General features: G+C 51.8%; 3 protein-coding genes across 7 annotated transcripts in view; 2 read left to right on the forward strand and 1 right to left on the reverse strand.

Annotated features, from left to right (window-relative positions):
- Positions 1-9,705, forward strand: part of NUP93 (nucleoporin 93) — a 70,388-nt gene extending 60,683 nt beyond the window's left edge. For all 5 annotated transcript variants that reach the window (XM_085235183.1, XM_085235184.1, XM_085235185.1 and 2 more), the window contains 10 exons: positions 697-888; positions 1,098-1,224; positions 1,324-1,396; positions 1,620-1,664; positions 2,667-2,783; positions 3,771-3,889; positions 5,316-5,433; positions 5,806-5,889; positions 6,933-7,061; positions 9,475-9,705. In XM_085235183.1, the coding sequence (XP_085091309.1) occupies positions 697-888; positions 1,098-1,224; positions 1,324-1,396; positions 1,620-1,664; positions 2,667-2,783; positions 3,771-3,889; positions 5,316-5,433; positions 5,806-5,889; positions 6,933-7,061; positions 9,475-9,585 (1,115 nt within the window). In that variant the 3' untranslated portion in view covers positions 9,586-9,705. The remainder of the gene's footprint in view (positions 1-696; positions 889-1,097; positions 1,225-1,323; positions 1,397-1,619; positions 1,665-2,666; positions 2,784-3,770; positions 3,890-5,315; positions 5,434-5,805; positions 5,890-6,932; positions 7,062-9,474) is intronic.
- Positions 9,706-9,838: 133 nt separating this feature from the next.
- On the forward strand, positions 9,839-19,781 carry SLC12A3 (solute carrier family 12 member 3). Its single transcript, XM_085235189.1, has 26 exons — positions 9,839-13,299; positions 13,380-13,520; positions 14,023-14,098; positions 14,201-14,296; positions 14,379-14,518; positions 14,711-14,821; positions 14,892-15,003; positions 15,163-15,293; positions 15,433-15,517; positions 15,630-15,784; positions 15,966-16,073; positions 16,164-16,287; positions 16,364-16,465; positions 16,550-16,705; positions 16,784-16,883; positions 17,078-17,189; positions 17,564-17,704; positions 17,807-17,913; positions 18,051-18,133; positions 18,234-18,311; positions 18,499-18,585; positions 18,661-18,772; positions 18,859-18,945; positions 19,096-19,231; positions 19,323-19,390; positions 19,622-19,781. Exons 1-26 carry the CDS (start codon positions 13,048-13,050, stop codon positions 19,761-19,763), a joined length of 3,042 nt encoding a protein of 1,013 aa, XP_085091315.1. The 5' UTR covers positions 9,839-13,047; the 3' UTR covers positions 19,764-19,781.
- Positions 19,782-20,228: 447 nt separating this feature from the next.
- TMEM170A (transmembrane protein 170A) lies at positions 20,229-24,317 on the reverse strand. The gene is made up of 3 exons (XM_010717919.4): positions 24,156-24,317; positions 23,889-24,059; positions 20,229-22,856 (listed from the first exon to the last, which is right to left on the reverse strand). The coding sequence occupies exons 1-3, from the start codon at positions 24,268-24,270 to the stop codon at positions 22,726-22,728; spliced, it is 417 nt and encodes a 138-aa protein (XP_010716221.3). The 5' UTR covers positions 24,271-24,317; the 3' UTR covers positions 20,229-22,725.
- Between the last annotated feature and the right edge of the window lie 121 nt (positions 24,318-24,438).

Consider the following 24,438-nt stretch of genomic DNA (forward strand, 5'->3'; position numbering starts at 1 on the left):
GGCTTTCAGATTTTGGAATACAGAATAGAAAAGTGTGCCCTAATGAGTGTGTGTATTTCCAAGGCTTTTCTCTTATATTCATTGTTTCCCTTAAATTATTGTTTGTGGTTTGCAGAGGGCCCAAGTCACAGTTCCTTACATTTTTTTGAAAGTTGTCAGTACATCTGTGGCCCAAGAGAGTGTTTTGTTCATCATCTTTTAGTTGATCAAAATTAGGTCAGTTAGGCCATCAAAGGCACATGCAGAAAGTGATTCTCTGCAGCTTTGTAGTTTGCAGCATGACTTGTGTCCAGATGCAACTGAGAAGAAAGTAAGCATAGTAAGCTAATACTGGTGAGTAAGAAAATGCAGATCTCTACTGTTATTTGGAGCACTTGCCATACATATAAGTGGAGACAAGGGCTGTGGCTATTAGAGAATCTATTGCAGTCTGACAAAAACACAGGAAATTTTCTTAGTAACTGCTCTTTCACTTCCTGAATATGCCTTTGTGGTGTGATCTTTCAGGGTGTACTCGCAGTCAAACCGTTACAGGTAGGCCACTGATGTGTGACTGGGCCTTCAGTTTGGCCTGGTTGTTTCTTTCTGTTGGCACTGAATACTCGTGCATCGTGACAAGAGGTGTTCACTGTCAGTGATCTCTTATAGCAAAGTCATGTTCAGCAGCTCTGAGTGTGTATGTGTTTGTTTCCTCAGGTGAATCCCACTTTGCAGTGAACCAGCAGCCTTTCCTCTACTTCCAAGTATTGTTCTTGACAGCACAGTTTGAAGCTGCGATTGCTTTCCTGTTTCGGACAGAGCGCCTGCGTTGTCACGCTGTTCATGTTGCTTTGGTCCTGTTTGAGTTGAAATTGCTCCTGAAATCTTCTGGGCAGAGTGCACAGTTATGTAAGTGCTGCACCTTTCTATTAAGGGAATGTTTTCTGAGTCCTGATAGTACCACTGCAGCTCTGTGTAACTGGCCAAACGAGCAACGTTTAGCAGCACAGTGTCCTACAAACTGTGCTGGATTCACTAGAGCTCTGGACTGTGATTCTGACTAGTTTGAGAAGAAAGTCTGTGCAACATCTCCAATAGCATTGCTTCTGACATTGCAGTAAGCCATGAGGTTGGTGACCCCCCTGGCGTGAGGCGGCTGAACTTCGTGCGGCTTTTGATGCTCTACACCCGTAAATTTGAATCCACGGATCCGAGAGAAGCTCTGCAGTATTTTTACTTTCTCAGGTAGGAGCCTGTGTGTCTCTCTAAATGTTTTACTGCATTGCTGTTAACTGCTGGGAAGTCCTTGTAAACAGAGCCCTCCTCCTCCCTCTTCTTTTGTAGGAATGAGAAGGACAGCCAAGGAGAGAATATGTTCTTGCGCTGTGTTAGTGAATTAGTAATTGAAAGCAGAGAGGTATGTTTGTGCTTTTCTCCCAGTGATAGTGCATATAAGATAATTAATTGAGTCTTTTTCTGCGTTACTTATATGCAAATTGTCATTTTGATATCAATCATTGTTTTTCATTCACTGTTTTTCATCACCATATTTGTACTTAGTAAATATGTTGTGAAATATGTTCAACTCATCTCTCTATTTTTGTTTCCTTTTTTCCTACTTGACATCTACGTGGATATAGTTTGATATGATTCTTGGAAAGCTGGAAAACGATGGCAGTCGAAAGGTGAGTTGATAATTGCTTTCATACTAAAAACTACAAATTGCACGTGATTTCCAAAGTAGCGCTGAGATTTTCTAGCGCTTTTCTTTTCTAGCGCTTTTCTTTGTTTTTCATCAGCCCAAATTATTGCTGTGTTGGAATAAAGGCTGTATTTTCAAGTATCAGATCCTGCAGGATGCAGGTCAGGAAGCACGAGCTGTATCCCTGTAGGCAGAGGCTGTAACTATAGACACAGGTCTCATTGGGTGGCTCCAGTGAAGTGCAAATTTCCTCTGTCGGTTTCAAAGCAGTGGCATTGCACCCATGAGAGCAGGTTAACTCAGTAACCTCCACCAATTCTTTTTCACGTTCTTTGCAATATAGTTTTTAGATTAATGATGAATCCTGTTAGCTTGAATGTAATCAGTTTTTTTAAATGTAACTGAATTCTTGTATTTCTTTGGCATGAAACCAGACTTTAGCAGTCTTAGTTTTAAAGCAGAAGATTGTATAAGCAAGAAGATATTTTTTTACATCCCTAACTGCAGGAAAGTGCTTTCTAGGTATCCTTGCCTTTTCCTCTTTTTTTATTCTCTTTATGTTTATTGTTTCCTTTAAAACTCTTGTGAGAGGCCTTTTCCAGAGTCCAGTCTAACTTGCCACCTGTCAAGCCAGCACACTCCCGTGACATCCCTGGAGACCTTGGCATGTTACACATGGAAGTCATCCCTGTGTTCTTCTCCTCTGCAACACATGCCATCAGCAAATTAAAATGGTTTTGGATTTGACCCATTGCCTGGGTCGTTTTGGATGAGTTAGGAGCTGCAGATGTATCAGTGCTGATTCCATTTTAGAGAAAGTCTCTCTCAACAGCTCTTTGTATTTTTAACATGGCTCTTTTCTGTGTTCCCGTGGAAATGCTCATCATAATCCACCATGTAAAATATTCATTGCCTTGACTGAACGTTAAGGAATGTTAAGCATTCTGATTTCTCTTCTTTCATTTTTTTTGTCTCATCTCTGTAGCCTGGAGTGATAGACAAGTTTAATAGTGACACAAAACCTATTATTAACAAAGTGGCTTCTGCAGCAGAAAATAAAGGATTGTTTGAAGAAGCAGCAAAACTATATGATCTTGCAAAGGTAAATATCTCCAGTGTGTTGCCTTAATAAATAAGTACCTGGTTCCCTGTGGATTTTTAAGCGTGTTCCTTGTGATTAGGTCAAACCTTAGTGATTTACTTCACTCCAGTAGACTGTTTCTGTAGTTTGTTGGAGCAGAGGCTTTGGCTGCTTGTAGAGGGTTTCAGTGAGTTAACCTGGAAAGATTACTTTCCATCTCAGACATCCCAGGTTCTTGATCAAAGTCAACTTCTGAGGTGATTGCCCCTTGTGTGATGTTATCCTGGCCAGTGATGTTACTTACCTGGAATGTGCTTTTCAATGTAATTTCAATGTAATTGATACTGAACTGAACTCTGAAATAGTCATAGAATGGCTTGGGTTCGAAGGGACCTCAAGGACCCCCCCTGCCACATGCAGGACCACCAACCTCCACATTTAATACCAGCCCAGGTTGCCCAGGGCCCCATCCAGCCTGGCCTTGAACACCTCCAGGGATGGACGGGGCATCTACAGCCTCTCTGGGCAGCTGTTCCAGCACCTCACCACTCTCTCTGGAAAGAACTTCCCCCTGACATCCAACCTCAATCTTCCCTCTCTCAACTTAAAATCATTTCCCCTTGTCCTGCTGTCATGTACCCTCTCAAAGAGTTGGCTCCCCTCCTGTTTATAGGCTCCCTTTAGGTACTGAAAGATTGCAGTGAAGTCACCCCACAGTTGGGCTTTACAACGAGTACTCATTTCCTTTGGAAATATATTTGAGAAAAGGGGGTTGCAGCAGTGGCCAGCATCTTAGAGAAAAATGAAATGCTGCACGATTCTTTTGTCAGCACTCTTCCACGTGAGCTAACAGTATCACGTTGCTTACAGCTGAAGTGCTGCTGACTGGGGGAGGTAGGCATCTCTGAGGTTGCACTGGGCGTCATTGGATAAAACCTTCCTGCTTTTACTGTGACTTCGAAGTCTTGTCATGCTGCTTTTATTTGTGTATAACCTTAATGTCAACAGAACCCTGACAAAGTCTTGGAGCTGATGAACAAACTCCTCAGTCCCGTTGTGCCCCAGATCAGCACTCCCCAATCCAACAAGGAGCGGCTGAAGAACATGGCCCATTCCATTGCTGAGAGGTAAGATATGGGGCAGGACCTGACCTGGGTCAGCTGACAGCTCCGTCAGCTCAGCAAGTGTTAGCATCTGGTTTTGTTTCTGCTGCTGGACTGTTGAATCTGCAGCAGTGTATTCAGGAATCATAGAATCATAGGATGGCTGAGGACCTTGGCAAGGGACTTGAAGATCATTCAGTTCTACTTCTGTGCCACGGGTTAGGTGCCACCCACCAGGTCAGGCTGCTCAGGAGGCCATCCAGCCTGATCTTGGAAGACAAAAAAAAAAAAAAGGTCAGTGCTTGAAGTGCTGAAGCCAGAAAGGTTTTTTGCAGTGGCAGGCTAGGTAGATGTGGCAAGAAGCTTCCTCCTGTAGGTGGATCAGGAGATTTGCACGATTACCAGCTGGGAGGCAGTCTATTAAGGAGCACCGAATAAAATGGGTTATGTTTCCACAAGCTGCACTTGGGTCGTGCAGCGAGGTGCTTAAAAAAGAAAGAGGTGCAAAAGACCAAAAGGAATATCATCTGCAGTGTCAGTGTGTTAATTGGGGCACATGCCTGAGAGATGGCAGCGCTCAAGATTCATTAGCAGCCACAAGGTAGGAATAATGAGCTGCTCTGAAAGGTAGAAATTGCAAAATAGCTTTGGGACTTATTTAATCATCTTCTTTTGATGCCTCTTGTCACAGTGATTGCCATGGACAATTCTCGTATTTTACTAGGACAAAATCTGGGTACCTGGGAGAAATGTCTTGCTGCATTTCCTGAAATGTTCTGATGAATAAAAATAAAGCAGGCAAGCTTGCAGTTCCCAGGCTGGGCAGGTGGATATGAGAGAAGGTATTGATTTCCATCAGAGGCCCGTGCTTTTCTTTTTCTGACAGGTGACATTTGCCAGTCCCTCCTTCAGCTGGTCCTTCATTGAGGGAGGCTGGAAACAGAGAGATTGCTGCCACGTTGACTTAGTGAGAGCCTCAATCCCAGCTGACGTGAGGGAAAATCAAACCTGTGGTCTGAATTTGAGCTTTAAGTCACCTTCTGGCAAGTGTAAACTAGGGAGAGGACACAGCATTCAGTCTGTTCCTTAACTTCTTGCCTGGAGCAGGCAGTTGTGCTGGGGAGCTGTTTGCTGTAAAACACTGTGTTAGACAGGCTTGTCCTGCATTTGCCTCCAGTCTGTGTCACAGTTTTCTGCATGAATATAAAAAGTGTAAGTGTTTAAAAGGAAGCAAATTCAGGATTTGATGGAAATTTAAGAGTGTATAAAATGATTTTTAAGAAAAGCTAAACCTGTAAAATTGTGCCTCTTGGTTAAGGAAAGCTAAAGCTGTCCTTTGTTAGATGCCTTCTGTCCTTGTGCTTGATGTCTCTGCTTCCAAGAATTGCCAGTGCATGCTTCTACGTGGTTGCCACTTGGCTCAATAAAACTGTAAAATAATTTCTTTCAGGTACAAAGCTCAGGGGATAAGTGCAAAGAAATCCATTGACTCCACGTTCTACCTTCTGCTAGATTTAATCACGTTTTTTGATGAGTATCACGCCGGTCACATTGACAGGGCCTTTGATGTAAGTTTAAAGAGTTCTGTTTGAAGTGCAGCCCTACTAATGCCCTTGAAAGCCCAGGATGTCTCATAACGTCACTTAAAATAAAAACTTACATTTAATGAGTTAGAGGGTACTGCAGTGCTGTAGGAATTTAAAAGTGTATTTCTTGTTGTTTAACAATCAGGGAGATCTTTCTGGAGGTATTTTGTAGTCCTTGAACCAGTGATTTCTCCCACTGAGCCAAGTGCAAAGATAAACCAATAAGTAACAATGAAATGATTCCTCTCAAATGGAAATGGGAGCGTTTCGTTAACACTTCAAAAGGGTACTTTAATAGTATATAGTGTATAGAGCATTGATTATCTGCCCTGATTTGTGCTTTTCCTTTTGAAGATCATTGAGCGCCTGAAGCTTGTACCTCTTAGCCAGGATTGTGTGGAGGAGAGAGTTGCTGCCTTCAGGAATTTCAGTGATGAAGTAAGTAATGCCTCTTGTTTTTTCAGCTCCCAGAACGCTTTTCCCTTGTTGAAAGTATCTTAAAACCTCATAATCTCATAATTCTTATTCTTTATAGGGAAGTAGGATGGGATTATTTTGCATCCATGCAAGTAGACTCTTGGCTTGCAGCTCTTTCCTCGTAATGCTGCTCTTTGGAGCACTAGATTCATGCTCAGAAATCTTATCTCCACTTTGCAGAAGGAGCCTGCAGATCTGACTTGTTCTGAACTTGCTGAGTTAGATTCACCTCTGTAGTACAGCACCCGGGTTCTAATGCTGATGACTGCCTCTGCTCTCCAAATCTGATCTATCGTGCATCACGCTAAATTGAGAGAAGCTCTGCTACAAGCTGCTCTCATCTGGGAAATGAATTGGAGAGTGTCAGGCAGATCAGCAGCAGCCTAAGAGAGCAACTGTGCGAAGTAAAGGCTTGCTGTCAGCTCTTTTGGTGTGCCTGTGTGTAGCAATGAGTGCAGTACTGGTGACTGTGAGCAAGACGTACTTTCTGGAGGCTGCAGTCCTTTGGCTGTACAGTGTGCTGCTCTGGAGACCTTGGGAATTATCTTCTTAGGACTGCTGATGGCATCGTGTTTTTTTTCTCTTTTCTCAACATTGTTTCCTTGATTATTTACCAGAAAACAAATCCTTTCACCTGTACTGTTCTGAGTGCTCTTTTACCACCTGAGTGGAAGCCCATTGCTGCTTGTGGACTGTTTTTACTGGAAGGCAGCCCTTCTTTTAGACGACATTTGTTTATATTTAGGTCTTCTGGGATGTTTTGTGTGTATGTGCTGCTTCAGGTTCCATATGCACTTTTGCTTCAAAAATGAAGATGTAGCTGTTCTGCGTGTGTCCCAAGACCGTGCTCTCATGGCAGGGGTAGCCATTCATACGTGGCCACTACTGGGGCGGGTATCAGTCATTGCTCTCTTGGTTTCCTGATGTCAGTGAGCAAAGCTAACGATTCTGTCAACTTGCTTTTTTTTTGCAACACATCTTTTCTTTTTCCCTCCTTTGTGCAGATCAGGCACAATCTATCTGAGGTACTGCTTGCAACCATGAATATTTTATTCACCCAGTACAAGCGGATGAAAGGCACAAGTCCTGCCACTCCTGCCAGGCCCCAGCGGGTGATAGAGGACAGAGATTCGGTAAGATGATTCGTAACCCTCACTGTCCAGCAAGTTTTCCCAGTTCCTTTTTCCCTATCTTTCAAAGGATTGGGCTTTGACTGGGTGTCTGTGCCAGTCTTTGCTCTCAAACAGAGGGCTTTTTCAGTTACTCGTCCTGAGACAAGTCTCTTGTAACTTCACCTACGTAGAAAGAAAGGGCATTGTTCTAAATGTCTTGAAAATATGTTACAATATACCCCCACCTCCTGGCCAGAAGAAATAAGCAGTCACATTCCTAGAGGGCTCTCCAATTGTTAGCAGATGTGAGCAGTGCAGTGTTTCTAGGATGGTTGATGTTGTTGCCTTAACAGCTGGGCTATTGTCAAAAACCTAATTTCCACCTCTTTCATTTGTTGCCTCTTCTTCATGCAAAAGTTATTTCTTGGGAAAGGCACTTCATTCCTCTGCTTGGCTGGCTTCCATAGTGACATGGGCAGAGCCAGACAGCTTTTGGGCACTGTGGTGCTTGGTCTGACTGCCTGGTTTAAATGGCTGACCAAGGTGGGTTTGACTTAACTGCCACACTTGGTGCTGAAGCATTTCCCCCACCTGCTGATGGGAGGCACAAAAAGAGATCTTTTATAACATTGCTTACGGGACGCAGACAGGTTTGTCAGCACTCTGCTAAGCAGAAGTGTGCTCAGTGTAGCTGTTATGGGTTCTGGTCTTGTAGTTCTTACCACCTTAGAGCTGCCACACGTGCTTGAAAACCAAGGCTGAAGCACTCAACCTGGCTTACAGGTGAGGAAATATATCTCAGCTCCTGCTTGATGATGAGACCAGGCCCTCATCCAGCTACATTCCAGGCTTGTCATCTGCAGAAGTGCCTTTCATCCCTACATTCCAATATGAATGAAAGCAGCATTTCTCAGTGCTGCTGGTGGGACCTCCCAGCCGTGGGGCACGGGAGAGCAGAGGGCACAGGGTTCATCTTGTGGAGCTTTGCTTTACTCCGGGGGACACAGGCCAGCTGCCTCTGTGAATCACAGAATCACAGAATGGCCTCGGTTGAAAAAGACCATAAAGATCATCTGGTTTCAACCCCCTGCTATGCGCAGGGTCGCCAGCCATCAGAGCAGCTGCCCAGAGCCACATCCAGCCTGGCGTCCTGTGCTCAGAGGTGTGATTGTCATGCCAGAAGGGAACACAGTAGGTAGGGTAGGAAGCAAAACATGTTCCCTTGGTTTCTTACCCTGTGGAATTCCCTCTAACAATTGAGAGCAAGGAGTCCAGGTTGGCCCCGTTCCCTTGCCTGGAAAACGGCTTTGGAGTTTTGGAGGTGGGAAGAACTGAGGGCACTTCGAATGTGGAGAGGAACGGCATCTCCAGAGCCCCCCTGCGAAAACATTTCCTATTCCATCTCAAGGATGAAATGTGCTGTACTTAGAAACTGTTGGGTTTGGAGTCAAAGCTGGGTTTGTATGCATTTTCTTTATTTCACAGAGAAATTACCTAGGCTGTGTTTTGAGTCTTTTGATGATGTATATATTTACACACACGCACTAATTGGCTTTGGGAATGAGAGGGCAAAGCACTGTCCCTCTTGGCCTGATGTGTGTTGTCAGATCTCAGGTAGAGGTAGCAACAACCCAGGCTGCAGTGCTGGCGCCCAGGGCACGATAGCAGCGCTGTGTGCCCCACACCCTGACCCCATTGGGTGAGCAGCTCTCCAGGGCAGCCCAAGGGCATTGTCTGGGTGGCAGAATTAGGTCATGAAAGGAATGGAATTCATTTATTTGTAGTGATTTTAAATCACAAGTGACTTTCACATTCATTAACTAATTACAGCCAATAGAACACTGAGACCTCCAGGCCGCTCTTAACCTCTGCAAACCTCCGTTCTTTCTTCCCCAAGTGCTGCTGCTTGCAACTCATCATGGTGCTTTGATTTTTAAAATAGATTGGCTCCAATATCATTGCTACGGTAAAGGCAAAGAGAACTGTAATTCACACTGCTCTCAAGACCTGTCAGTCACAGTTAGAGATTTTGTCTCCTAATATTTAATGGGGAACCAGGCAACTTGCTGTGCTGTCTTCATCTACCACTTGTTTTGATGTCCTCTGGAAAGGAGCAGGGTGGAGGTGGGCGACATGACCTCTGTGAGCAGAGGAAACCACAGCAGAGAAATGTTGACCATCACTGAAACTTAAAGAGTGATTTCTAAGCAGCCTTGTGAATTAGGCAATCTGTTTGCATTACCTAGGTTGGTAACTCGGTTCTGTAACCTGTGCTGGATGCTTTCAGCCATTGGGCCAGCCTCACTTTGCAGCTCCAGATATTCATCCTCCCTTAATCAGACAAATGAGAGTCAAAGAAAAAGGATTCCTATCTCCCCTCCATTGGGCTGTGGCATTTTTAGGTATTGAACTTCTTTATTTTTCTGTCTTGCAGCAACTGCGATCTCAAGCTCGTGCACTGATAACATTTGCTGGAATGATCCCTTATAGAACATCTGGAGACACGAATGCAAGACTGGTGCAGATGGAGGTCCTTATGAACTAGCAGAGAAGCTTTGGCTCAGGGCTCAGCAGCTGGGCCTGTTGGTAGTGCGTTTGGGGCTGGGACCAGTACCCTTTTGTATTCTGTATTTTTGTTGATGGAAATAAATTTCTTTGATTTCTATTTGTTTTTTGATATTTTCATTTTCGCTGTTCTTTTGTGTTTTTATGTGTTTGTTCATTTTTTAAAAAATTAGTTTCTATTTAGAAAATCATTCTCAGAGAGTAAGTATAGAGAAAAGTCAGTTCTGCGGCCCCCTGCACTGCTGTCCTGCCCTCACTTGGTTTGTGTTGCTGGGATATGAGAGCACATGCGCTTCTGGTCACACAGCAGGCAACAAAGCAGGGGAGCCGATTCCAACCTTTGCACACTGCATTATTGTGAGAGACAATTAATTTCTTTTTTTTTTTTTTTTTTCTTTTTTCAGTATGGCTGTAAGTGTAACCTCCACTAGGGGATGTTTGACCAACTTCCTAACTACCTTTCTACCAAAACTATTGTGGTGTGAATTTAGATGAACTTTTGGACGGGAAGCAAAGAGCCAACTTGCCATACCCCAAGGACGTGTATGAGCAGCTGGGGGCTGCTGGGGGTCCTGGCAGCTCCACTGGGGTCTGCATGTGGCACCGGGCACTTCTGCAGCACAGTGAAGGTTGAAGCAGCTTGGAGGATGGTGACGTGGGGAGCCCTGAAGCCAGACAGGCTCAGGAGTGCAGTGTGTCCTTTCTCCCGGCAGGCTGTGTGTCCTCAGGCAGCCTCTGACCCAAGTGGAGGGGCAGCACTACTTGGTCCATTCTGAAAAGGCTGTCGTTGTCTCCTGCTGTGCTGCTCACTGGCACGCTCATTTCCAGCCTTACACCTAATGACCTTTGAGGAAGGCTGTGATGCCAGTCCTGCTGGCCCTTCCAGGCTGAGCAGCTGCTGAAGTGTTCCATGCTTTGTTCTGAAGGCCAGGAAGACCTCTCTGTGCTGTGCTGCCCCTGGAACCCAAAGCCCTGGGACCCATGCTGCAAGTTAAGGCCCAGCACGGCTCTGTGCAAGATATGAGGTGCTGAGGGATGGACAGAGGTACTGTGGGTAATTGGAGTATTTAGCTTCTGATTGCCCTGTGCTTTCTTCTCATGTCTGTGCAGGTAGTGACTTGCAGCACACCATCCTCCCATGCTCCAGCTCCACATCCCAGCCCAGCTGCAGACACCTGGCTCTCCTCCCCCGCGCACCGAGCTCGCTGCTGACTCACCTGCGCTGCTTTGCTGCAGATGGCACCTCGTGGTCTTCCAGATGCCACTGTTTCTCCCCACCCCACGCCTTCCAGCTTTGTGCTTAAGGACTTGTTCTTCTGGAAAGAACAACCTGCTCCTGCTCCCTCCTATGTCTGACCACCAGGCGTTCTGCTGCCAGGGTTGGTAACCTCAGTGCCCTCCTGCCCTGACTTTGTTAGCGGGCAGCCTCCACCTTGGCTTTCTGTGTCCTCTGCCCGAAGGGTTTTGGGGATGTTATGAATTGATGCGTTGTTCAGAGCAGCCTATTGGAAGGCATTGCCACTGCCCATTCTGACAGGAGAAGTGCTTCCTTTGTAGTGTTGGGCCATGGAGAGCAACCTCGATTTCCTACGTGCAATTACTGTGAGCAGAGTTTCCTTGTGCCCTCTCCCAAGCTGCTGTCATCCATGCATCCGTGCTGTGTGATGGCTGGGAGCGCAGGCTGCTCTGCTCCTGGGGGCTCTCTTCACCCTGATGGTTCCAGCTCCTTTGGGTCCATTGGTGTGAGCAGCTGTTTGGGCACCTCACGGTGGACAGTGCTGGTGGCTGCTGATTCCCAGCCCGGTTTGATGAGGATGTGACTTTGCTCCCTTTGTATAAGGTGAATTTAGGAGCATTTGCTGATTTCCTTCTGCAGGAGCCGAATGTGTGCCAGCAAGCACAGCGCTGTCTGTCCCCAACAACCCCAGGCTTCAGCGAATTACAGCGCTTTGCCTGCAAGCCTACAGCTGTCTGTGTGCTGGCATCTGTCCTTGTGGGGTGGAGGTCGGATGGGGGGACAGGGTGCAGCAAGGTGAGAGCGGTGATAACCATCTCTCTTCTCTTTGCAGGTTTCTTCCCTGCAGGTGAGGGCTCAGTCCTGCCCTGCAGTGCTCAGCCCCGGTCCCACTCTGGGCAGCAGTGCCCAGGGTGCTGGGCTCCCTCTGAGGAGGGAAATGGGGTGGTTAAAGCTTCCCTAAGGGCTGCAGGGGTCTCTGCTTTGACAGACTTTAACAGAGTCTCCCTGTGGAGTACTGAGCTGTTCTCCACGTACCGGATTAAGGTTGGTTTGATGTGTTTAATGGCCACAACAGGCACGGAGCATTCCTCATCTGCCTGCAGCCCCTGCGACGCCGCGGGACGGCCGGGTATTGTTGCTGCAGCTGGTGTTGTGAATCAGGCCGACGGCAAGCGCTTCCTACTATCCGGCTATTTCACTACACCAGGGTTGCATCATACCACTTCCTTCACCCGCCTCCTGGAGCCTCCGTGCCTCTCCCGGAGCATCTTGCTGCTGCGCCTGGCCTCTGATTTGTGAGAGGCTCTGATTTACGCTGTGTGGGACAAGTCGGTGTTTTCTGATGGGATAATGAGGTTCTAAAATAAAGCTGTGGCTTTGAGGCATCAGTGTGGTGCTGTTTGTGTTGGTGGAAGCTGATGCCCGTGTCATAGGAATGGGTGAGGTGGGACTGAGGACGGTGTGTGTGCATGCACACAGTGCATGGGGAGCAGGGCGAGTCCTCAGAGAGCAGGTTGAAATGTTTGTGCAAGTGCAAAGGGCCACCAGAGGCAGTGGCTGGACAACCCAAATTTTCCATTAACTCGCAAAGTGAGCGGGCTGAATTTGCAATGGGCTGTGGTGTTGCCCTCAAATTTTATTACCTGCCCTGTTAGCTGTCTTCCATGATGTTATCTGTTGCACATTTAAGTGGATGTGTGACATTGAGCCCTGTGTGAAAGCCACCCATCCCCCTGTTTGGGGCGGGGGTCTTCTCCACCCCAGGGCTTCCAGTTCCCCTGTCCTTTGGGTTCAGTTCCCGGCACAGCTCAGCTCCTTTGGCAATGATGCAGCTGTGGTTTGTAGGATTTGCTGGGGCAGTGCCGCAGGGAAGGGGCAGAGGAGCACAGCCCTGAGCTCACCTCCAGCCCCCACCTGGGAACATTCAGTTCCCACCCAGATTTGTTATGGAAAACCGCCGCATTTCTCTGTAGCTCTGTCCTTGGGCCTTAATCTCAAATCCGTTATCAGTGCCGCGATCGGGCACTGGCAGCCGCTGATGCTGATAACAGCAGTTTTGATACCCCCTCCAGCTATTTTTTCCCCCTGACCAGCTTGGGGTGGTTCCAGCCACTCTGATACCCCCAGGCGCTGTGGGGCCGTGCTTGGTTCTGTCGGGTATAAATCCCGACCCCAGCACTACAAAGTGGGACCCGTGCAGCCACCATGGCTGAGCTGCCATGCGCTGAGCCCCTGCCACGCTGCAGCGGCCGCTTCACCATCAGCACACTGCTGGGTGCTGAGGAGGCGGCGGGCTGTGAGGGCGCACAGCTCTCGGGCAGCTCGCTCTGCACCAGGACCTTTGGCTACAACACGGTGGATGTGGTGCCCGCCTACGAGCACTACGCCAACAGCAGGGGGGTGGGTGAGGCCGGACGGGGAAGACCATCGCTGGCAGACCTCCACTCCATCCTCAAGGTAAGGCCTCGGTGCGGGGGCTGCTGGCCACACTTGCGCTGGTGTGGCTCTGCCCTCAGCCCCATCTCTCCGTCCCACAGCCTGAACCCGGCCGCCTCCGTGTGCCACTGCCTGACCCCCAGCGCAGCAATGGCCTCCCCGACACCGAGGAGGGGGCTGGCGAGCCGAGCAGTGCCCCTGCACCAGAGCCTGTCCGCTTCGGGTGGGTGAAGGGTGTGATGGTGAGTGCCCTGCGTCCCAGTGGTCAATCATAGCATCTTTACATTTCTCCCAGTTGGGATGAGAGGCGATGGCCTTATGTTGTGCCAGGGGAAGTTCAGATGGAATTTTGGGAACAATTCCTGCTCCAAAAGAGCAGGGCAGTGGCACAGCTGCCCATTCCCATCCCTGGAGGTGTCCCAGGGCTGCGGGGATGTGGCACTGAGGGATGTGGACAGTGGGCACGGTGGGGTGGGGTTGGACTTGGAGGTCTGAAAGGTCTTTCCCAGCCTTAAAGGTTCTGTGATTCTTTGGTTTAGCATTCATGGGTTGACAGTTGGACTGGATGACCATAGAGGTACTTTCCAGTGCCTATGATGCTGTTTTTCACAACTGTCCATCTGGAGCTGTTCCCCGTCCCTTCCTGATGCCCCGTTGTTAGCTGGAGGCCAGCAGACCCAGCGTGGCTCTGCCTGTCCTGAGGCGCCTGCCCGCACTCATGGCCATGTTCCCGTTGCCCTGCAGATCCGCTGCATGCTGAACATCTGGGGTGTGATCCTCTACCTGCGCCTGCCCTGGATCACAGCCCAGGCAGGAATCGGTGGGTGCTTGTGGGGGATGACGGCAGCAGGCCATAGGGAGGAGGCCGTGGGGGCTGCCAGCAGTGCTCAGCCTGGTGGGTGCAATCCATCCTCTCTTGCAGCCCTGACGTGGCTCATCATCCTGATGTCTGTGACCGTGACCACCATCACCGGCCTGTCCATCTCTGCCATTTCTACCAACGGCAAAGTGAAGTCAGGTAGCGCTTCCCTGCCAGGTCCCTTGCAGCACTCCTGGGGCGACTGCACCCAAACCTTCTCCATGGGGTTTCTGTGCCACAGGGGGCACCTACTTCCTCATTTCGAGGAGTCTGGGACCGGAGCTGGGCGGCTCCATCGGCCTCATCTTCGCCTTTGCCAATGCAGTGGCCGTGGCCATGCACACGGTGGGCTTTGCTGAAACAGTGCGGGATCTGCTGCAGGTGAGGACGCGGCCCTGCACCTCCTGTCCCCAAGCCCACCTGCACCCTCCTGCCCAAGCAGAGCTCATTATCAATACCTGCATTAACGCCGCACCGCCAATAATCAGCCGCCAGCTCCTCCGACTCGCGGACATGGCGGCGGTTGGCTGAGGGAATTCTGTTTCCTGGTTGGTGACGGTGCCCCTTCCCCAGGAGCACAACTCCCTAATCGTGGACCCCACCAACGACATCCGCATCATCGGGGTGCTCACTGTCACCGTGCTGCTGGGCATCTCGCTGGCTGGCATGGAGTGGGAGGCGAAGGTAGCGCACCCTCCCGCAGCGAGCCGGCCTGCGGCCCAGCCAAGCCTCCTGCTCCTCTCTGCCCTCCCAGGCCCAGATCCTGTTCTTTTTGGTCATCTTGGTGTCCTTCATAAACTACCTGGTGGGGACGGTGATCCCGGCCAGTGCCGAGAAACAAGCAAAGGGCTTCTTCAGCTACAGAGGTGGGTTCAGCACGGGACGGGGCCATGACTAGGAGTGACGATGAGAGCTGGGATTGTGTTCTGGCAGCGGTTTGCCTCCATCCAGCGCTGCAGTGTTGGAGCTGGAAGAGGTGGTGGGAGCACCAGGTGGATGGGGACGCTTCTCTGCTTCCTCCTCAGCTGACATTTTTGCCCAGAACTTCGTGCCTGACTGGCGCGGACCTGAGGGCTCCTTCTTTGGTTTGTTCTCCATTTTCTTCCCATCGGCAACCGGTATCTTGGCCGGAGCCAATATCTCTGGTGACCTGAAGGTAGGTTTTTGCCAGCCCTTCCTGAGCTGTTGCTTCTCAGGATGGGGAACTGGGGGCCCGTGAAATTCAGATGGCACAAAACCATCGCTGGGGGCCCCTGGAAAGCAGCTGTGCATCTCCCTGCGACCCCCTCGGACAGGACCCTGCCGTGGCCATCCCCAAGGGCACCTTGATGGCCATCTTCTGGACCACGGTGTCCTACCTGGTGCTGTCAGCTACGATAGGTAATTGCAGCGGGCTGAGGCCCCATGAATCAGGGTGGTGGGCAGCAGGAGAAGCACCTCTGTCTTTGGAGGTGATGCAGGAGCAAAGCATGCACATAGCTGTGCCCCGCAGGTGCCTGCGTGCTTCGGGACGCCTCGGGCAGCCTGAATGACAGCGTGGCAGTGGGCTCACCGGGCTGTGAGGGACTGGGCTGCAGCTATGGCTGGAACTTCACTGACTGCGCCCAGCGGCAGAGCTGCCGATACGGCCTCAGCAACTACTATCAGGTGTGCCTGGGGATTCAGGCTCTGCAGTGTGTGTGGAGAGCTCCTGCTTGGGTTTTCAGATGTGGCTGAATGTAACTACCTGATAAGGCTGATGGAGGCACCGAGGGCAGTGGGATGTGGTAAGGCTGCAGGGTGATGTGCTGGCGGCACGGAGCAGCCTAACCACTGGGTTTTTGGGCAGAGCATGAGCATGGTGTCGGGATTCGGTCCCCTTATCACAGCTGGGATCTTTGGTGCCACCCTCTCCTCAGCGCTGGCCTGCCTCGTCTCGGCTCCCAAGGTCTTCCAGGTGAGCGCTGATCCCTGTCCCTCTCCCTGTCTCTGTCCCCGGGTGACAGGACAGAACATCCCCACACCTCTCACACTTTTCTCCCCACAGTGCCTCTGCAAGGACCAGCTCTACCCTCTCATAGGCTTCTTTGGGAAGGGCTATGGGAAGAACAGCGAGCCTATCCGTGGCTACATGCTCACCTACGTGATCGCCATTGGCTTCATCCTCATCGGTGGGTGCCTCCAGCCGTGCCTGGATGGCTTGGCCGCGGCGCACCGCTGATGCTCTGCCCTGTCCTCCTCCTGCAGCCGAGCTCAATGCCATCGCCCCCATCATCTCCAACTTCTTCCTCTGCTCCTATGCGCTCATCAACTTCAGCTGCTTCCATGCTTCCATCACCAACTCCCCAGGTGGGTGCCAGCCCCAACCCCAGCCCCATCCTGGCTGTGGGGTGAGGGGAGCTGGTGGCAGCCGCTGTATGTGTTTGCGTGCAGGCTGGCGACCCTCCTTTCGGTATTACAGCAAGTGGGCTGCGCTTTTTGGTGCCGCAATCTCAGTGGTCATCATGTTCCTGCTGACCTGGTGGGCGGCCCTCATCGCCCTCGGCATCGTCGTCTTCCTCCTGGGCTATGTCCTCTACAAGAAACCAGGTGCGTGGCAGCTCTGGAGAGGGCCCCACATCCCCCAGAGTTGTTTGTGCTCATTGCCAATCCATCCCCTCCACACAGATGTCAACTGGGGCTCCTCCATGCAGGCCAGCTCCTACAACCTGGCGCTGAGCTACTCGGTAGGGCTCAGCGAGGTGGACGAGCACATCAAGAACTACAGGCAAGGGAGCTCAGATTGGAGCTGGGAGGGAGGGGAACAGAGCTGGTCCCCCACAAAGCCAAGATGGGATTGTGCCCATGGCCACGGCCTCAGTGCTGGTGAATCACAGAGTGGGGCAGCTGCACCCCAAGCCCCACGTCCTCTCTGCCACGTGGCAAGGCCACCGTCAGATTCTGTCCTCTCCTTCCCATCAGGCCGCAGTGCCTGGTCCTGACCGGGCCGCCCAACTTCCGCCCAGCGCTGGTGGATTTCGTGGGCACCTTCACCAAGAACCTCAGCCTGATGATCTGCGGCAATGTGCTGATTGTGAGTGTGGCCACAGGGCGCCCTGCAGCTGGATTCTGCACCCTGCAGGAATCCCAAAGAAGGAAAGAAGTCAGGCCACATTGTGCTCCTTTGGTTCCCTATCTTGGGTAACCAGTGGTCCACAGGTGGTAGAACACCAGTGTCACTGTCACCAGCACATGTCACTGGGAAACCAGTGGAGTTGAGGCTGATAAACCAAAATCTGCCATTTTTTGGTGCAACAGCAACTCCCCCTGCATGCCGTGCTTAAATCCAGGTTCTGCCAATAGCTGGGGCAAGGGGAGCTGGAGTTCTTTGGTGCCCAGAGCACTGGGATGGGGACAGGGACAGCGGCCACCCGGCCAATGGGCCGTGCCCCCTCCCTGCTCCCCCAGGGCCCCTGCAAGCAGAAGGTGCCCGAGGCCCGGCAGGCATCGGATGGCCACACCAGGTGGCTCCTCAAGAGGAAGATCAAGGCCTTCTACACCAACGTGCTCGCTGAAGACCTGAGGAGCGGCGTCCAGATGCTGCTGCAGGTGGGGCCAAGCTGACCATTGCAGCCCCTGCTTGGGGCACACGGTGCCAGCCAGGCGAGTGCCTCAAGCAGGAATCTGTTGCTCTCATTGCTTTTCCTGAAGGCCGCCGGCCTGGGGAAGATGAGACCCAACATTGTCGCGCTGGGCTACAAGAGGGACTGGCAGGCAGCTGCACCACAGAGCCTGGAGGATTACGTGGGCATCCTGCAGTACGCGCCGCGCCGGCACCTGGCGGCTCCGTGTGCCTCTCTGAGCCAGGCAGTGGCGTCATGCTGTTGTGCTGTCCCCACCTCATGGGGGGTTGGGGGGGGAACACCACCGTCAGCTGCCTCCTCCCTCCTTCCAGCGATGCCTTTGATTTCAAGCACGGCGTGTGCCTGCTGCGGCTGCGGGAAGGGCTGAATGTTTCCCGAGTTCCACAAGCCCACAGTAAGTGCTGTGGACATGCAGTGCTGAGGACCATCCTTGTGATGGGGACTGGTATCCTGAAACCAGGGCAGGACGTGTCCGTGCTCCTTTCCCTCCACAGCTAATCCTGCATTTGGGGCAGCAGAGCATCCTGATGGGAACGGCACTGGTGGCAGAGCAGTGCCCAGCACAGGCATTGGTCAGCGCTCATCAGGAATGTCCAGAGCCTCCTGCAGCCTCGGGATCCACTCTGGGGAGCTGGGTTTGTGCATGCGGCACCATGGATGCAGGGGTTGGGGGTTCAGCTTGGAGCATGGTTATGTTTGCCACTGTAACAGTGGTGCTGCAAGGTGGTGCCGTGCTGATGCCTGCATTTCCCTTCACAGTAGACCCCGAGCAGCAGGCGAGCACCATCTTCCAGAGCCAGCAGGGCAAGAAAACCATTGACATTTACTGGCTCTTTGATGATGGAGGTAGGCCCTGCCTCGTGCTGCAGCACCACAGCACAGGAGGATGGGAGGGCACTAAAAAGTGGCTGCATCCTGCAGGGCTCACACTGCTTATCCCCTACCTCCTCGGACGCAAGAAGCGATGGGGAAAATGCAAGATCCGAGTGTTTGTCGGCGGGCAGATCAACAGGATGGATGAGGAGAGGAAGGCGTACGTGGCAGTGCAAAACGTGCACGGGTGCCCTGGCTCAGCAGCTGGTCGCTGAGCTCTGGGAACTGTCCCTCTCTCTGTGACAGGATCGTGTCCCTGCTGAGCAAATTCCGCCTGGGCTTCCACGAGGTCCACGTCCTGCCTGACATCAACCAGCAGCCCCGGCCGGAGCAGTAAACAAACCCCCTGCCCACGCAGTCCTGCCTGAGCCGCAGCTCTGCGCACAGCACAGATCCCTGTTTTCAGTCCCACGACTCCCAGTCCCTCGCAGCAGGACGGGGAGCACGCCGTGCCCGTCCCAGCGCGGTGTCCTTGCCTTGCAGCATCAGGAGGTTCGAAGAGCTGATCGCACCCTTCAGGCTGAACGACGGCTTCAAGGACGAGGCGGCGGTGAACGAGCTGCGGCACGGCTGTCCCTGGAAGATCTCCGATGAGGAGGTGCACAGACACAGAGCCAAGGTAGCCCCGGGGCAGCCTGCTGGGAGCCTCCTGCTTTTAAGTCAGGAACGCGTGGTTTTGGTCTCCTAAACCTTCACCACCCGCTCCGCAGTCGCTCCGACAAGTGAGGCTCAATGAGATTCTGCTGGATTACTCGCGGGATGCGGCGCTCATCGCCATGTAGGTGTCAGCACCACCAGTCCTGTTCCTTGCAGGGCAGGAATGGTCCCTTCGGGCTCTGAACACCCCACAGCTGGTGGGACGGGGCAGCACAGCTGCAACCAGGGGGAAGGTATCAAGGAAGGGGTCCGGCCCCAGGGGCAGGACGCGGCGGTTCCCTGTTTTTAGGAAGAAATCCGTGAGCTGGTGCCAGGAGATGCTTCCTGACACAGCCCCATCTCATGGCCGCAGCACGCTGCCCATCGGCAGGAAGGGGCGCTGCCCCAGCTCCCTCTACATGGCCTGGCTTGAGACGCTCTCGCAGGACCTCAGACCGCCGGTCATCCTGATCAGAGGGAACCAGGAGAACGTTCTGACCTTTTACTGCCAATAAAGCCTCCCGCACCCCTGCCACGTGATTTTTTTCAGTCTGCATTTCAGCAATTCAAGGGGTCTGGGGCAGTACCAAATGTGTGGGGTTCACAGCAATGCCCAAAGCACGCAGCTGCTGTGCTGTTAGAAAAGCTTGTTTGGCTGATTTTGGTCCTGGGAGGTTATTACAGATACAGTGCTGCGCCAGTGCTGCCTGTACGGCCAGCTGGGTTTGCTGGAGCTGTGCAGGTGTGGTACGGGCTCCCAGGCTGAATGTGCCCCATCCTCAGGGTGCCCAGGGGACAGCCTTGGGCAATGCCATAATCCCCCACCAAGAACCAGCCCACGGGGCTGCAAGGAGGCTGTGGGGCTCCAGGAAGGCAAAACCTGCCCCACACATGGCAAAAGTGAGCGTGGTTTCCAAAAGCCCCACACTGGCATCCTTGTTGCCCCACATTGCCCCCCAGAGGAGAAACGTGCTACTCCATTCACCTCAATCATCACAGCATTTACTGATCATCGCCACCAGGATTAGAAGTGTCAGTAGAAAAATAAAATGTACACAGCTTTCTATCATACAAAGATTTGTTCATGACAGCTGCACTTGCTAACGAGCCACAAAGTCAGGGACAAACCCAAGCAGAGCAGCACACAGGAAGCTAGGAGGCGAATCAAGACCTGCTCAGGTAGTGACTTTCTTAGGCCAGAAGGGCTGTCTGGATGGGGCTCACAGCCCTGCCCACCTGGATACCTTAGCATTTTCATTTTTGGAAGTTATTTACAGCTTTTGACAAGGTTACACTGCAGTACAGCAGGAACTGCTCCTCTCCCAGCCAGTCCCAGGGTTTATTTCCAGCCTGCTGCAACAGCTCTCAGCATTCCTGAATTCCAACCTTCCTAAATCCTTCTGCTCCAGCAAAGCCAATAGACACCTGCTGAAAACTTCAGGGATTCCTCTGCTTGCCTAACTCCAGATGGAGATAAAGGGAACACCCTGTATCTAAACAGATCATTATTCCTGACTTTGGTTTGGGGAGGGGGGAAAAGATGCAGAGGCCCAACCTTCTCCTAGGCTGGTCCTCCACAAGCACAGGGCACACAGAAGGCCTCGTGCTCAGCACCCATCAGGCAGTCTTAAAGTGGCATTTACTAACAATTTGAACCTTGCCCACCTAAGGAAAAGGATTCACATTAAACTAAAACTCAAACTAAACTAAAATAAAACTAAGTTTTATTCCCTGGATTAAAATGGGCTGCATTTTAGAGCAATTTCATTAAAAACTCCTTAAAAACAACTCTCTCCATCTGCTGGCAAAGGACCATTCATGAGACATCTTAGCAAAGTGAGAGAATTGCTTTCGTGATCAGCACAGGACCTTGACTGGGGCTGTTTCAGCACAGGGGCCATTGTGTTTGTGGCCTTACAAAAATTTGCTACAAAAGGTAAGCTGATCTGAAAAGCAAAGGATTTCTGTCACCGCACAGATGGGAAGCATGGCCTGGAGGTTGACACAGATGGTGCCTTCCTCCAGAGGACTGTCAGCTGCCAATAGACGTGCTGTGCCACCCAGCAAAATCCTCAGCATTCAGTGCCAGCTTCTCTGTGGGCCCCAACATCCAGCCCAAAGCCCTGACCGCACAGCACACCTCTGGAAGACAGGGCAGAGCTCAGAATTAGTTAAATATCATTTAAACCAAACCAACGCATTAGGAGAAACTGTAGCATGGCCAGAAGGAGTTGGCCTGGGGTTATTTTTGCACAGCTTAGTGCTGACAGCTGGGAATCTCTCAGGTGCCATGGGCTGGGTGTTTAAAACACAACACATTGCCTCTATGCCCCAAAAAGCCACCAGTTCTCACCCACAGGGTCACCAAGGCAGAGTGCTGAGTTCTACACATGCCAGCTGTGGTGTCTGTGTACCTGCAAAGATGCTCAGTCACAGACCTACGTTCAACAAGTGAAAGGAGAGCGAGGAGTTCAACACCACAGGTCTCCTTCGAAGCAAATGCACACATTCATGCACTCAGAGTTCTGCGTGAGCAGCAGGATGCAGCTCCTGTGCAGGAGGTATAGCTTCAGAAGTTTCACTGCAATGAAATTCATAAAGACTACAATCATTTTTACACTGATGATTTCCCATGCCTCAGCACTCATAATCACAGCTCTCAGCCACAATTTTGCACTTTCATCCATTTAAAATGTTTTTTTTTTTTTTCTTTTGCTGCTCCCCAGTCTCACTATGACCATGACCCAGCATAAAGAAGATGGGGCCAGAAAAGAAAACAATAAAGGAAGATTCTCATTAAAAGAAAAAAAAAAGAATCACATTAAAAGAGCTTTGGGTTCACTGCAAAGTGGGAAGAAGTCAAAGACTTAAGTGAGCTCTGAACACATTACACCACCTGCAGCCATGTTCTCACCCCAGCAGTTCAGTCACTCTGTTGCTACAATTTGTCACCCACAAGAGGTCAGCAAGTCTCTGCCAGAGCCCTCTTCCTATCCTCCAGGAAAACAAAGTTTCACTTGGCACTTAGCGTTACAAAAACGTAACGAAATGAATGATTTTCATCTCAATTTCTGAAGCAGACTGCAACCCCATTTAGTGGCGTGCTGTAGCCAGCAAGCAGCCAGCACCAGAGCCTGGCCGCCAGCGCTCACTTAGGGCTGGTGACACAGCTTCAGCAGTGCTGGAGGAGAACGAACCTGGATGTTATGGTTGCTATATGAGCAAGATAAGTTACAGAAAGCATGTTCTCCATCATGTCTGTGGCACGCAGCCCTTCAGGACAGGCTCCTGCTTATCACAGTCAGGGAGCCCTGCCACCGGCCTGAGGCAGAAGCAGCCTTCATGCAGCTTTGTAGTGGGGAGGAAATGCACACCAAGGTGCCATCCAAGTTGTGCTCCCTCATTACTGCTTCACAGACACCAGGCATGCTGGAGATGCTTTGCTTCCATTTTCAATCACCAGCATCTGAAGGAAAGCTAGAGAGTGGCCAAAATCCGCAGGAACGAAACCACCACCACACAGAACGTCTGACCCACTCCAAAAATGAGGGCTTCAAAAGGAATCATTTTTTTCCCAGCGGCTCTGTAAACTCCAGCAATAGCTGCACCTGTAGAGAAGAGGAAAAGCAGAAATATTACTGTGTGATGGCAATGAGAGCTGTACTGCTGCACTACAGGAACAAAGGGAGGGATTTAACTGGAGGGAATGCAGGGCTCTGTGGGAGAATGCTCTGCAGATAAGTGGGTGGAGGCAGACCCATGAGAAACCTCAGCTTGGAAGCAACACACAAAGATCACAACACAGATCACAGTATTATTAAGGTTGGGAAAAAACACTAAGATCACCTAGTCCAACCTCCCCCAGCCTCACCATGCTCCCTGACCGTATCTCTCAGTGCCATATACTCCACGGTTCTCGAACACCTCCAGGAACACCACCTCCCCTGGCAGCTGTACCAATGCCTCATCACTCCTTTGGAGAACGAACTGTTCCTAATATCCAGCCTGAACTTCATCTGGCACAACTTGAGACGACCACCTCTCACCCTATCGCTGTTACCTGGGAGCAGAGGCTGACATCCCCTCCCCACAGCCTCCCGTCAGGGCTGCAGAGCCATGAGCTCTCCCCTGATCTCCTCTTCTCCACACTGACCCACCCCATTCACTCCCACAGCGCTGCGCTCAGACCCCTCGCAGTTTCACTCCCTTTCCTGGACACACTCCAGGGCCTCCATGTCTTTCCTGCACTGAGGGGCCCAGCGCTCAGCACAGCACTGAGACGTGCCACCAGCAGTGCCATATACAGAGACAATCCCCTCCTGCTACCTGCTCTGCTGCTGTCACAAGCCAGGATGTAGCTGAGCTCCATGCCCACCTGGGCACACTGCTGGCTCAGCTCAGCAGCTTTCAGCTCACACCCCCAGAAGTTTTCTCCTCTGTGCAGCTTTCCAGCCATTCTGCCCCAACCCTGCAGCAACGCTTGGGATGTTGTAACCGAAGTCCACAAAGCCCATCCATCCAGCCTGCGTACCCACCGGGCCAACAGTTGGGAAAGCTCTGCCGGGGCCTCGCTTCAGCCCCCCCCGAGCTGCCCTGCTCCCCAGAGCTGCCCTCCCAAATACCCCACAGCCGCCCCCTACTTGTCAGGATGCCGGCGGTGATGGGTCCCACGATGCCCATCAGCAGGAGGCTGACAGACATGAACCTGCCGTACTTGTGGTGCCGGAGGGTGAAGAGAGCGAGCAGGGCGGCGGGGACGTGGAATGAGAGCGAGGAGACGAGGGCCCACAGGAACACGCCGTACCACATCTCTGCGGGGAGAGCGGTGGTCAGGGCCGGCCCGGGCCCAGAGCCCTCCGAGAGAGTCCCGGGAAGGGCAGGCGGGGCTCGGGGCGGAGAGGCCGTACCTGGGAAGGTGGACAGCGGGCTGGAGTAGGTGGTGCCGTTACCGACGCGGGGCACCAGGCGGAGGCTGAGGATCTGCTGCAGCAGACCCCCGCCGCCCGCCTCGCCGCCCTCCATTCCCTCGTCTGCCTGCCGGCCCGCCCCCCCTTCCGCTTCAACCAATAGCGAGCGTCGCTCGCCGACGGGCGGTTCCGTTCGCCAACCAGCAGCGAGCTGCCATGGGAACGGCCGCCGGCCGCAAAGCATGCCGGGAGCGGTGCGGAAGCGGTGCGGAAGCGGGTGGGC

This window comes from Meleagris gallopavo, chromosome 13 (assembly GCF_905368555.1).
Source record: "Meleagris gallopavo chromosome 13, MGAL_WU_HG_1.1, whole genome shotgun sequence".
Taxonomy (NCBI): Eukaryota; Metazoa; Chordata; class Aves; order Galliformes; family Phasianidae; genus Meleagris; species Meleagris gallopavo.